The sequence below is a fragment of the Acomys russatus genome, chromosome 17 (assembly GCF_903995435.1).
Source record: "Acomys russatus chromosome 17, mAcoRus1.1, whole genome shotgun sequence".
Lineage (NCBI taxonomy): Eukaryota > Metazoa > Chordata > Mammalia > Rodentia > Muridae > Acomys > Acomys russatus.
This window is the reverse complement of record NC_067153.1, coordinates 52,779,844-52,794,111: the sequence shown is the minus strand read 5'-3', so window position 1 is coordinate 52,794,111 and position 14,268 is coordinate 52,779,844. Positions and strand designations below refer to the sequence as shown.

The window sequence follows — 14,268 nt, the reverse complement described above, 5'->3', positions numbered from 1 at the left end:
CCTGAGTTCATTCCCAGCAACCACACGGTGGCTCACAGCCATCTATAATGAGATCTGATGCCCTCTTCTGATGTGCATGAAGACAGGGAAGTTCATATATCTAAAATACATGAATAAACAACTCTTTTTAAAAAGCACAGCTCATAAAAAAGGAAACCAATCTAGTCAATACATCCACCATGAATTCTTGAAAGGAAAAAAAAAATGCAAATGGCTAGTGAAAGTCTTCAACATCCCCAATTATATGGGAAGTTCAAATAAAAACAGCTTTGAAGTTGTGTCTCATGCCAGTCAAAATGGCTATTATGAAAAAACAAAATTATAATACTGGCAAGGATATGGGAAAAAAGAACCATTATTGTTATCGGTGGGAGTATAAATTGATGCACCACTTCTGGAAATCATGTGGAAGTTTCTCAAAAACATAAAAATAGACCTGCTGTAGGAACAATCTATCACACAGTTAGAGGGCTCTGTATTCTCCTACACACATACTTGACATCAGTGTTCACTAATGGTCTATCACAGTAGCCAGGAAATGAACCCAGTCCAGATGTCCATCAGTTGATGAAAGGATAATGAAAATGTAGCCAATATACACAATAGAATTTTACTGAGTTGTAGAGAAAAATGAAAATTTCAGGAAAATAAGCAGAACTTAAAAAAAAAAAAATCACATGAGGTAACCAGGCCCAGATAGACAAATAAATAAAATAAATCTTAAAAAGTAGTAACTGTCATCAAAAGAAGCCAAGTCCTGTAGGCCAGAAGAGTGTGTTTGATGTGTTCTGTGACACCATTAGGTCTTTTAGTATTTTGAAAAGGCATAATATTTCTATTATTTATGGATGGCTCTGGTTGCTGGGTAGGGGCTAATTTGCTGTCAAAACAAGAGTGAGTGGTAGGAGTTGAAAACCATTTGAGACAGTCTATATTAAGACAAAGATATGGAATTCAAATTAATAATAGAAAATTATCAAGTTGACTATGTGGGGATATGTTTTAAAATTAAAATTGATAATTCAGGAAGCAGTGATGAAGAGGCTTTGGTAGGTTAAGAGGGAAGCTGTTGCTATAGATAACTTCTTTTTATGGTCAGAGCACAGTGCAGTATAAAAATCACTGATTGGCAGGAGCTAGGCCGAAGTGCCAGGATTAGAGAAAGTGTGGGGCAATGTTTAATCCTGGATGATAATTTTGAAGAGCCTGTAAGATTAGCAGGTGTGTACCTCAAGAGCTGTATGCATGAGACTGCACTAAGGTGACTCTGGGCCGGTCACAAAGACTTAGAAGTCAGCATCAAGTAGGTGTGTTGTAAAGTCAACTGTGTAGCCTTAGTCTGTTTTAGAATGCTATGGAAGCATGCCAGAGATAGTATAATTTATGAAGTACTGAAATTTATTTTCTCACAGGAGTCTGGGAAATCCAAGAGCAAAGTACCTTTTAGTGAGGGTCTTCTTGGTGCATTTTCACTTGGCAGAAAATGGAGGTGGGCAAGTGGTGGGCTTTAATCCCATTTTCAGGGGAGGAAACTTTATGGCCCCCATGTCATCACAAGACAACATCTGAGTTGTAGAGAGGACACCTGTGACTATAAGGACCAATGGCACCACCTAGAAGAAGAGTGCCTATCAGGAGATGAGAGACTAGAAGTATGTTCCGTAAAGAAGGAGTCGATTGCCTTAAGTACAAAAACAGTGTAGTCAACCATGAAGGCAAAAAGCTGGAAAAGCATGCTTCAGGAAGGATGGAGTGACCAGCTATGTCAGATAGACTGAAAGGCCAAGTGTGGTGAAGGTTCCACACTGACAATGAATCTAGCTTAGCATCATGAAGGCCATGGCTGACATCTCCTCAAGCAATGTCAGGGCCATGTGTTGGAAGATGTATTGAGACAGACACAGTCACGATTTATAGATGATTAGCTAACACCAGAATTTTAATAGCTACACACTAGCCTTCCATAGAGAGTAGAATATATTCAGCCCCCACTGCTACTTTTACAAGAAACAGACTAGTAAGGGTGTCACTGGCTAATGAGGGATTGTGAGCTGGCAATTCAATGGAACCGCTGCTAGGAGAGTTCACGCTTCTCTCCCAGTTCCCTTCTCAGTATGGATTTGGGTTGAAGCTCAAATGAAGGGTGAGTGTTGGGGGAGTTCTTACTGAGTGTAGGTTTGCCCTTTGTCTTGGAAGCTGTTTTGCCTCCAGAAGTTGGGAAGTGGTGAGGGTCCAAGCTGCAGCTGCTTCTGAGTGTGTGGGTGTGTGAACACAGGATGAACATCCAGAGGAGGCCATGCAGGAATGGCGTAGCCCCAAGATTCTGTCTTGCCACGAAAACGTGTTTCAAGTCAATTTACAACAGTTAATCATGGAGCCTCCAGTGAGTGGCTTCTGGCCTGCTCCTGGGTTGCTCTCACAACACTATATCCCGTTGTGCTCACACAAAGTGCACGGCTTTCTTTTTTGCTTGTCTGGGGTTTTTGTTTGTTGTTTGTCATCGGTTTTGTGCGTTTTTGAGACAGGATCTCCCTATGTTGCTCTGGCTGGCATGGAACTCACTGTTTTCTCTGCATCCTGGGTGCTGTGATTAACGCTGTTCTCCACCACCCCTGGGCGCATGACTTCTTTTTAACATTGCTTCTCTGCGTAATCGTTTCTTCCAGCTCACTCCTTCTCTGACAAGAGGGCTTTTCCTTTGCCCTACTTTTTCCACTCATGACCTCACTATAAATCTGCCTTCAAAAAAGCCATCAAAACCCATACTAATAGCACCAATGTATGGTGTCTTGGAATTTTATCCACCAAATCAACTAGTCTGTTATTTTGGAATTTAGTCTCATTTATGGCATGGAGAAAATGTAGATTTTTTTTTTTCTAGAATGTACAGGAATGGCCTCTAGTTTCATTCCCAATGTAGGGACCTCACATGTGTTGGAACCTCATGAGCAGCGGATCTCTGCGAGCTCCATGCCAGACAGTAACCTTTCCTGTCCATATTTCTATCAGTATTCTGGTCTTCTGAGTTTCCACTAGAACTACCCACTAAGCTCTGTTTACTATACTCTAGGGCAGTAGTTCTCAACCTCCCCAAAGCTGCCACCCTTTAATACAGTTCCTCTTGCTGACTCTGACCATAAATTTACTTTTGTAATTACCTCACAACCATAATTCTGCTACTGTTATGAATTAAAATGTAAACATCGGATATTGCTGATGGTCTTAGGGGACTCCTGTGACCTACAGGTTGAGCACCAAAGCTCTAAGCTTCTCCAGCCTTCATCTCCAGACCCTCCCATGTTCTTCTCACAAGCCGGTTCTAAAGGTCTAAGCACCCTGTGCTAGGCATAGTTACAGCAAGGGTCCATTCTCTGGCATAGTCATTGTGACCCAAATTCCTAACATAAGCCACCTAAGGAGGAATGTGTTTCTTTTGCTTACTATTCATCATGGTGGGAAATCATGAGGGGCAGCAAGCAAGGAGATAAAGGGGACATGGGAAGGAAGGAAGGAAAGAAGGAAGAAAGAAAGGGAGGGAGAGAGGAAGGAAGGAAGGAAAGAAGGAAGGAAGGAAGGGAAGGAGGGAGGGAGGAAGGAAGGGAGGAAGGAAGGAACTGGGAATAAATATCCCCAAGGTCCCGACTCTAGTGACTCAATTTGTCCACTAGGATCACCTCCTGAATTTTCAAGAACCTTTCAAAATGGTTCCCCATGCTGGAGAACAACTTTTAGCTGTATGAGCCTTCTGCAGGGTCACACTTCCTAAATGTAACCTTTCGATTATAGCTTGTCCATGTGATATTGGACCATGATATAAAGTATTGTTCCACAGCAAATTATTTCTTTGTGAGGGAGTAATTAGTTGGCCATAACCCAAATAAATGCCATGTCGTAACCATTTTTTTTTCAAGAATCACTTTAGCATAAAGTTTTAAAGATGTCTCTGGCCTTCACATTAAATGGATGAGCTTGATTCTTCATTTTCCTATTATGAAGATAATAATTCCTGGAACTTTAATAAAAATAGGTTCTCTAGCAAGGCAGCCTGCCTGCTTGATTGCATAATGGAGTCACAGCTAAGGTTAAAATCCCGTCATTAAAATGGCAGTTGGAGGGTTGCTGAGGGTAAACTGTGACGTGTATCTTTGTGTTGACGGTCTAATGGCGTTCCTTCCTATGTAAGGGAGAGAAGTCTTTGGTCTCAGCATCTACTTCCTCAAAAATGGAGAAACATATGTTTTTAACCTGAAGTATTACTCATATTTTAGAAACATACAAGATTTGTATGTGTTGTTATAACCTGTACATCTGAATGTGATCAGGTAATGTTTGTGTTGTCAGTGCAAAAACGATTACAAGACTTTCCACTTAAAACATGAGTAATGGGCCTTCGTGTGTGAAGGACTGTCTCCTATAAAAGCTAAAGGTGAGGACTGAGGACATGTGGCTGCTTGAAGAATGCATGTCAGCTGTCTGAGTTTTTAAGAAGTGCTTTATTAAAACAATAAATGTACTGCACGCATGGATTCTTTAGGTTAGAAAGGGACTTGGTTTCCAAGTCAGCACAGAGAAGGGTGGTGTGTGCTGTCTTGCGTGTGGTAGCTGAGTTTGGAACAGACTCAGCCCGAAGCTTCTCTCCCTGAGTGAGTCCCAGCGGAGGGGGGAGATTTGATCATTAGCCACTTCTCTCTGGAGCTGTAGGTTGATCAAGTCAGCTGGTGTCCATCACTCATTTTCTTAAAGGAACACTGGCTGACTATACTTGGAAGCCAGTCACCATGGAAGGTTTGTTTTTAACCTCTGTGCCCTTTCTGTTTCTTTCTATAGTTTGGAAGAACTGAAGTGATCGATAATACTTTGAATCCCGATTTTGTCAGGAAGTTCATTCTGGACTATTTCTTTGAAGAAAGAGAGAATCTTCGCTTTGACTTGTAAGTTCTACTAAGGCTACTTGGAGTAGCACAGTCTGGACTGTGTCGATTGCCCTGAGTACCTGGCTGTCTCATTAAAAACAACAACAACAACAACAACAAAAAACAGTTTTATTCTGTTTAGCCAGAGGCTGGGGCACAGTATTGAACATAAGATTTTTTTTCTATTGTTTTGAAATATGATTTCAATAGGTGAGTGGACAGCTTAGTCATGTGGGGAACTGCAGGTGGGCTTTCTCTCAAACCTACTTGTACCCCAGTGGGCTTCTTCACTCTCAGAGAGCATAAGGGAACACGTCCAGCTTAATGGCTAATTGCAGATGGGCCACTTCCCCCCATGGCACGTTAGGCTAGCACTTTACCTCTGCCCCATGGTGGCTTCCCTTGATACTTCATGCCTTTAAGGCCAAGGGTGATAGAGCTAGCATTCATTTTAAAAAATATATCTATATCTATATCTATATATCTGTATATCTATATCTATCTATATGTGTGTGTATATGTGTATATATATGTGTGTATATATATATACACACACACACATACATACAGACGTGAGCTTTGGGGACTGGTAGGGTCTGTACATGGGTAAAAGGAAATGTGGCTACAGGAAGAAATGTGTCCTTGTATTTAAGATGCTCTGTGTAATGAATGCTTATGAGTATCAAAAGTATTCTTAAAAGGTCAATGCCTTGTTCAAATCATTGAAAAACTCATGGCAGCTTCTCAACACCTATGAATACCTTTTAATAAGAAAGGATGACAATACCTTCTTTGGAGGAGTCCTAATTTCCCTCCTAACATAAAACAAATTCTTTACTGCTAGCTATTGATCTTATTTTTTACTCTGAAATAGATGTAACAGAAGAATCGGTAATGTTTTCTCCCTCCCCCAAGCGTGCTAGATGTCCGTCAGATTTAAAAGCAAAATTTATGATATTTACATTAGGTTTTTGTCCCCCTCCCCGCCCCAAACCTCTTTCCAAATAATCAAATGAAGGTAATGAGAGATGAAAGCACAGCCTCACAATGCCTTCTGCCCCCCGATGGAGGCTAAGATGTTACTTAACACCTTGGGAAAACCATTTGAAGCTGGCTCACTGCTCCCCTTGCTCGGAGCTTACAGCAGCTGTTTCTGAAATGCTGCTTCTCCCACGACATCATGGTACCCCCTTAACTTTTCCTCTTTTATTCTAAAATCAGCCACCATTTCACAATCCTTTGTTCTGTTTCCCTTTTCTTTCTCCCTCTCATGTCTACCTACATTATTTTCCTTCACTTAAAAGTAATAGGCAATTATTATAAATGTAAAGTGATATAACCATTTGAAAAATAAGAACTCCACTATTGCAATTAAAAAAAAAAAGAACTGCAAGTGGTTCACTGTGTTAATCCTCAGAGCTTCTTTAAACCATGAAATGCATGCAAGAACTGAGGCAAACCTATTTTACTGCATCTTAAAGTTTTCACATATTTTTATGTGTCACAAAATAGCTTTACAATTCATTTATTTGGCGTCTACATGATTTTTATTGCAAGAAAATAATGTATTTTTATCACTTATTGGTGTTCATTTCCACCAAATCTATTCTTCCGCTTCAGGGAACCTGGAACAGTGTTCCTCTTCACAATACAGTGATCTTTTATTAGGACTCTGATGTGCGCTTGGCAATAAAGTATTGCGAGTCAAATTTTAGTCTAAAAGGAAACACATAAGACTACTCATTTCGTGTTCTGATTTGTTGACACTAAGCCTGGAAATGTTCAGTCTTTGTTCCTTCTCTGAAGTCTCGTGTTTTGTTTTTAGCTCTGACTGTTAGAACTATTTCCCTGGGGAGTTGGTTGCTGTCTGCTGACAGGCACCTATTACCTTTGTCAGGTGACAACTTTGATGTTTTCTTCTCTTCTGTCACCCTTTGTCGTCCTTTACTGGCATTTTGGGTTTCTCTCCTGCTCATCGTCCCTTCCCTGTTGAGAAGACATGTTTATTTTTTGTAACCAGAGGGGGGAAAATGTCCATTTCGAAGAGATTTTTGAAGTCACTTGAGTGACATTGGATACTGATGATTCAAAGAAAAGATAAATTTGCAACTTCTCAAGCAACAGAGTTCATACTTTCAGTTATGTGGAATTCAAGAGACCCAGAAGTATCAGTTCTGTCATTGGATATTTGGAAATTTAAAATGTTACCATTAATGCCCCACTGGTTACTGTTCAAATTAATTTTTATGTTTGCGTGTTTAGGAAACATTATGTTTAGCTTTATTTTATAGAAATAATTTGAATTTTATGCTTAATTTTTCAGGTATGATGTTGATTCAAAGAGTCCCAATTTATCCAAACATGTAAGTTCATATTCTATTATTATATATTGTTTTATTATATGATAATTTGTTACTATATTTATGCTCATTGATGACTTAAAAATATATGTCCATGAATTTTGATGTGGTATGATTTTTTTTTCATAGAAAGCAAGTAACATTTTTAAGGAATGATGGAATCGCATTTAGCAGGTGCTTATTGAAAGAAAGCACTTTTGCTGGCCATGTTGGTGCACTCTTTTAATCCCAGCACTCGGGAGGCAGAGGCAGGCAGATCTCTGTGAGTTCGAGGCCAGCCTGGTCTACAAAGAGAGTTCTGGGACAGCCAGGGCTATTACACAAAGACACTTTGTCTTTGAAAAACCAAAAATGAAAAGGAAAAAAAGAAAGAAAGTACTTTCAGTCAGTAGGGTGGGTCAGTGTTTTCATTGTTTACTCAAGAAGCTGGTCTATTGTATGCAACATGAGGTTGAGCGGTATGAAACAGTGATCCAGACCGTGTTATGAGGCTCTGTTTCAGAGACATTGAGAGGTGCAGACCCAATGGTCCTGCCTCCCTATAGCTTAGTCATTCTGCAGAATTTCCTCACGTGCCTGTTTCTGAAGAGTGCAAGATACACTAATCATCCTCAGATCAAGCCATGCCCATTTCTCCAGTCTCTTCTCTCCGGACCATAGCTGTTTGCTGCAGCAGTGGCATGCAGTCTGGAGCAGAAGAGAGGCAGAGCCTGGCGTGTTAAGCAGGATAGGCAGAGAAGATGAGAGGAAGGTACTCGGGCAAAATGCTAATTTATCTGCTTGTCACTGACTTGAAAGACTGAAGTTTGGTGAAGCCAGTAGCAAAGTCTATTGTCTGTGCTTCTGCCGCTGTAATTGGTTACCTTGAGAAACAGCAACTTGGAGCAGAAAGGGGTTTGTTTTGCTTATACTTCTGTGGGGAATGGAAGCAGAGATCTGGCTGTTGGAGCCAGGAGCAGGGTGAGCAGTCAGCAAACAGAATGATTGTATTTCACTCATACATAGGAAGGAGAGAGAGAGAGAGAGAGTGAGAGAGAGAGAGAGAGAGAGAGAGAGGGAGGGAGGGAGGGAGGGAGAGAGAGAGAGAGAGAGCAAACTGTAAAACCCTAAAGGCTGCCCCATACTTTCTTCAGCAAGGATCCACTTCCTTAAAGGTTCCATCACCTTCCCAAACAAAGCCACCAACTGGGGGACCAATTGGTCAAGTACATGAGCCTATGAGGGACATTTCACATCCAAACCATAATATGAGGGCTAAGTGAGGGAGAGGTACAGCAATGCTCTACAAAGGGTCCAGCAAGGTTCAAAGTGAAACCTGAGACCACAGATAGAGGCTCAGCAGCCAATGGGAGGGCACCTAACTCACCTTTTGTTGGATGCCATAAACAGCATAGCTGGGCATACAACATCCATTGTGCCTTAGAGAGACGGGTGCTGTTATTCACAAAAGAGGGGTATTTATGGGGTAATCACAACCAACAACAAACAAACACTTTTTCTCTAGTTTCCTGGAGGAGATATAATAATATTTAATTGTGTGATAAAGAACAGAATAGAATCATGTGACGAACTATAAAAAGAGCAATCTAAGTAGTGACTTTTCTATAAGCAACAAACAAACAAACAAACAAATACAGGCTGTAATATGCTAATGTTTCCTTCCCGCCATTGGAGGTCAGTGTGGTGGTCTTGCCGCTGCTCTTTATACTGAATGCACAGCGTTGAGACTGGGCATTGAGAATGTGTTGCTCTTTATAACGGGTTCTTAGTGTGATAGCGAGAGCATCTTGATCTCTATGAGGGGTCCATAGCTTTGGGAATGAACATTGAGAATGTGTTGCTTTCTATGGTAAGTCCACAGTGTTGTGCCTAGGTGTTAAGAAAGTTTTCTCTCTATGATGGGCTCATAGCTTATGACTGAGCATTGAGAATATATTGTTCTTTGGGAAAGGTTTGTACCGTTGTGGTTGGACCTTGACAATGTTTTTTTGTTCCCTCTGTGATAGGCTCATAGCATTGTGACTGAACCTTGTGAATGTGTTTGCACAGCTTGCTATGGGATACTTTTCCCTTTTTCTTTTTTTTCCAGAGCTGAGGACTGAACCCAGGGCCTTGCACCTACTAGACAAGCACTCTACCACTGAGCTAAATCCCCAACCCTTAACTATGGGATACTTTTTAAATGTTCTTGGAAGAACCAGGAAAAGAACCACAGGTTCTAGGAATGATTGTTTCATTAGAAAGAAAGAGTAGACTCTACTCCTTCACATGGACTTGGAGCATCTCAAGGATAGGAGGCAAACCTTGACTTTCTGGTCCAGAGTTGAGACAAGAGCTGTTTTCTCTCTTCTTCCATGTCTTTCTGAGACCATGTGAGCATTCGATGCAGCAACTTTCTCAGCTTCTATTCTTTAAAGATCATATGTCCATGTTTACCCAACACCATATACATGAGAAAGTGCTCCCCGGGCCTTTATTGGACATTGAATGAGTTACCATTTACCTGGAAAATAATTTCTGTGTTTCTTGATTGTTTCAGTTCAAACTACATTTCAAAGAGTGTAATACGGAGCAGTTAGAGACATCTCCATGGAGATGAATGTTTTGAGGGTGTGCATGAAGGAACTAAAATGTGGACCTATCAATAGTAGCCTTGCATTCAAAGAAGAAAGTATATGAGCTCTCTGTATTTCAGGCATGACTGAATATAACTTTCTTCAACAGACAGTGATAATTAGACTTTATGATATAAAACATATGCCTTTCCAAATATATGGTGGAATATAGTTTTTCAAATATTTCTTTGGTAGAAAAGAGTGTTTTCTTCTCACAAAATAGTTTTATGCTTCTCTCACCCTAAAATGCTTTGTTGAATTGAAGAGATGACCCAGCACCTAAGAGTGTAGACTGCTCTTCCAGAGGACCTGAGTTCTGTTCCCAGAACACAGTGGGTGTCTTCCAACCCATTGTAACTCCAGTTCCTTAGGGGATGAAGATCCTCTGCTTCCTGTGGCCCCTGTACTCAAGTGCACAGTCCTCTACACAGATGCATACACACACATGTAATTAAGTGTAATAATCCTTCAAATTCACTTTTCCAATTTGATGCTTCTTTACCCTCATAGCACCTCTTCTACCCCCTCTGTTCTCATCGCACGTCTTCAGTGGCCATCCTGGCCTCCATCTCGATGACTTCCTTTGCTTTTCCCTTTTCAACTAACTGGACTCTGGCTCTTACTTCTACTGCTGCTCTGATGTGATCAAGGCAGTGACCACTATTGGAATGCCATCAGACGCACCTTCTTTCTTTTACATGGAACTGACCATTCTCTTCAAGGAAATAACTTATTTCCCCTAAATTGCACAGGAATCTCCTCCCTAGATTATTTACTCATCATAGCTTAAAGTTTCTCTTTCTCCTGTGCCTCTAAGGTCTCCTGTGAGATCCTGGAGCATCTGACTTAGAACACACAAACAAACCCAATTTTCAATTGCGTGTTAAAGTTTTTCCAGTAGATCTTCTATTGAAACCTAAAACTAAAATGTCTAAAGTTCATTATCTTCTTGTGCTGTCTCCATTCTCTGAGAGCCTGATTCTTCAATTTTCTCACAGCATATGATGCACTGTTGAACACTTTCCAACACTCACACAGTCAGCAAACTGTCAGTCTTGTTCACACAAAAAGAATTCTTTCTGGAGCCATAAGATGGCTCAACAGGTAAAGGCGCTTGCTGCTGGCCTGACACTCACCCTGAGTTTGATTCCATTGTGAAGAGAAAATTGTTCTCTGACCTCCACCCATGACCTCCACACCTGCACATATATGTGTGTGTGGGTGTATGCTCATACATATCACATACATGCACATACAAAATAAGTTCAATAAAAATTTAAAATCTGTATATTCAATAGACAATACAAATGAGTTAATAAATTCCTGAGCTTCTAAGTAGGTAAATCATGTCCAAAGAAGAAAGATATGGGGGTTGAATTATTACAAGAATTGCTGAAGACTATTACCTTGAGTTTCTGTTGGAAATTAATAATAACAAAAACCTTCCTTATCTGAAAGCACTGAAGTACAGATTTTAGGTTAAAAAAAAAAAATAAAAGCACATAGTACATTCAACTCCAAGCAATTTATGATGCATTTTGAAGGTTAAAGGAGCCAATCAGCAAGCTAGGTCTATCCCCAGAGAAACGATCTCTTAACAGCAGTCCTGTCTCCCTGCCAACTGTACAGAGAGAAGTAAAAACCACAGTCATTTTGAAAACACTGCTAAGTGCCCAAATCCCCATGAAGAGTGAACTTACTTAGTTGGTTTTGCAAAAGGGACTTGGTAGCATATTGTTTCTTGGAAACGGATTCATAAAATCTTTGGCTTTAAATTTTTAATTTTGATAATTTTGGAAGAATTTCTTTCTAAGACAACTGTGTTTGGCATCTGATAGCTAAGGATCTTGGGTTATAAATCTCTTTTAACAGGATGTAATGGCATAGGCCTATAATCCCAGCCTCAGGAAGCAGAAGTAGGTGGATTTCTGTGTATTTGAGGCCCGATTGTTCTACAGACCAAGTTTAAAGCCAGCCAAGGCTACACAGTTAGATTTGGACAAGAAAAGTCATAACAATATCGGGAAAATTGAAAAAGAAAGCAGGCCTGTAGCTTTGGTTTGGAATACTGCTATACGAAACACCAGTGGAGTTGTCACGAGGCTCCCTGGCAGTTGGGATGTTTTCAGTGGAGAAACACTGGCTGCAGGTGAGGCATGATGCAAGCAATCCCAGGGTCTCGCTTCATCTTGTGACTGATTCTTCTTCTGGTTCTCGGAATAAACACCTTTGCCAAAATAGTTTCTTCCTCGGGCATCAGCTAGTGTAAAGAAAGCATAGCATTCTTCTTTGAGGAGCTAGTAAACCAATGCATCTTAATGTTGTTGGCAGAACCGCAGCCCATGTTCTCATTTACATACCTTCACTTCATTGGCTCAGCAATCCGAGAAAGGGTCAAGAACAGGCTCATAGTTGGTGTGTGTAGGATTCTTGGTGTTCCAGACTCGATGGCATTACAACTGTACAGTGTGCAACAATGGACAGCCGAGAGGCGGGCGATGCTTTGTTCTCTTGCTGGGCTTTAGCAGATGCCACTGAAATTCTTGTTTCCGGTTTTGGTAACAGTTCACAGGTTCCCCCAGGCCATCCGTCACTAACCTTGACTGTAGGCTTCTGTGGTCTTCAGTGAATTTCCTGCTATGCATACATACTTATTCCTGTGGGTTAATTTGACTTTACAGTTTCATTTGAAAATTAAATCTTTGGGCCGTGAGGTGTGCTTTCTCATAGGAAGAGGCTCCCAAAGAGGTCAGAGTAAAGCTAAGTGTGATGTTTACTGTTCTCATTCTCTGCCAAAATAAACAAAGTACCTGAAGAAAGTAATGACTTAGGGTAGGAAGGCAGCTTGGGGCTCCTGTTTGGTAGGAAACAGAGGCAGTTCCTACCTCATGGCAGCTGACTGGCATTGAGAGAGTCTGAAGAGAAACAAGCAGGGGCTATTCCTCTCCAAGGCTCATTCTCAGGGCAACTTTAGGGGCCCTCTGAAGGTCCCACAACCCTGCAAAACAGAGCCACTATGTGGGGGACCAGTGTTCAGACCTGTGAGACCATGGGGGAGCATTTCATATTAAAACCATAACAGTAAATTAATTTACATATGGCTTAACTGAATTCAATTAGCATGTACACATAGTCATTCCAGCAATAAGTGTGTTTGACTCAACTCTTGCATTGTGAGAGCAGAGAGAGCGGTGGACAGTGCAAAGGATACCTTGTCTCCAACAGGCAACACTTTGTCACAGTGACAAAGTGAACACAGATGCAAACAAATTATTAAAATAAGTTATTTTCCTTATAGCACATATACTTATAAATGACATAATATTGAGTGAGAAATGGATGGGTGGTGGGGGAGACAGAGAGAGAGAGAGAGAGAGAGAGAGAGAGAGAGAGAGAGAGAGAGAGAGAGAGAGAGAGAGCAACATGAGCTACATTTCCTTCCTTTCAAGCAGCAGTCTGAGATTCCACTTTACTAGTCACTGTGACAGGACTGTCATTGTCATAAATATGTACTTACTAGATATATAGTTTACAACAGAGAGGGGGGAGCTACTGAAAGACTTAGCAAGACTGTTTCAGTACGAAAGGGAGCAAGCAACGCAATCCTTGAGGAAGGAAGGGATGCAGTTTACTGTGGCCATCTGTAAGTGTTGATGAGAGCCTGACAGTTTCATTTGAAAGGGGCATAGCTGTGGCATGCAGAGATTTATAGGCCATGCTTCTAAGGGTTTTACATTGTTGTTTTTGTATGCTACAGGAGGGTGCTGTGATTTGATTTATGCATTTAAATGATGTGTGCCTGCTGAAGGGAAGAATGAGGTCAGAGAAGCAAGAGTGGAGTCGAGGATAACGGTTACTAATCTGTTGTAATTTGACGGCGTGGGTCACATTTGACAATTAAAGCCACTGGAGTGGTCTAAAAAAAAAAGCCCCATCTGGAATGTATGATGGCTGTTTGATGAGACATTGCATGACTGACTTGAGTATTGGTGAGAGTACCTGGGCAAACAACGAAGTCTGCTGCAGAAGTGACTGAGGCCAGGGATGAGGAGCGATGACAAATGATAAGGACAGGTCCCCACTAAGTGTGGATTGACTCCAGTAAGTTTCCAAATGCAGACAGTGGGTTGGCAATGTTCGGAGGCTAGAGGCCGGGGTCCAGAAAACACCAACCAAGAGTATTAGACTTGTAAATTGAGTATAAACAAGGAAACTAAGATGACAGGTTCTTGAGGGAACTGAAGGCTTTGGAAATCCTATAGAGGAAGACCAGCTACAATCAGCAGGCCCATTGCCTGTTTCTACATGCCACTGTCTGGCCCCAGCCCACCCAAGCGTTTCCTCTGCACCCAGGCTACAGAGCAGTCCACTTTTTTGTTT

The 14,268-nt window shown here is 41.2% G+C and overlaps 1 protein-coding gene across 2 annotated transcripts in view; it reads left to right on the top strand.

Annotated features, from left to right (window-relative positions):
- Positions 1 to 14,268, top strand: part of Cpne8 (copine 8) — a 174,294-nt gene that overhangs the window by 44,909 nt on the left and 115,117 nt on the right. For both annotated transcript variants that reach the window (XM_051160226.1, XM_051160227.1), the window contains 2 exons: positions 4,828 to 4,931; positions 7,237 to 7,276. In XM_051160226.1, the coding sequence (XP_051016183.1) occupies positions 4,828 to 4,931; positions 7,237 to 7,276 (144 nt within the window). The remainder of the gene's footprint in view (positions 1 to 4,827; positions 4,932 to 7,236; positions 7,277 to 14,268) is intronic.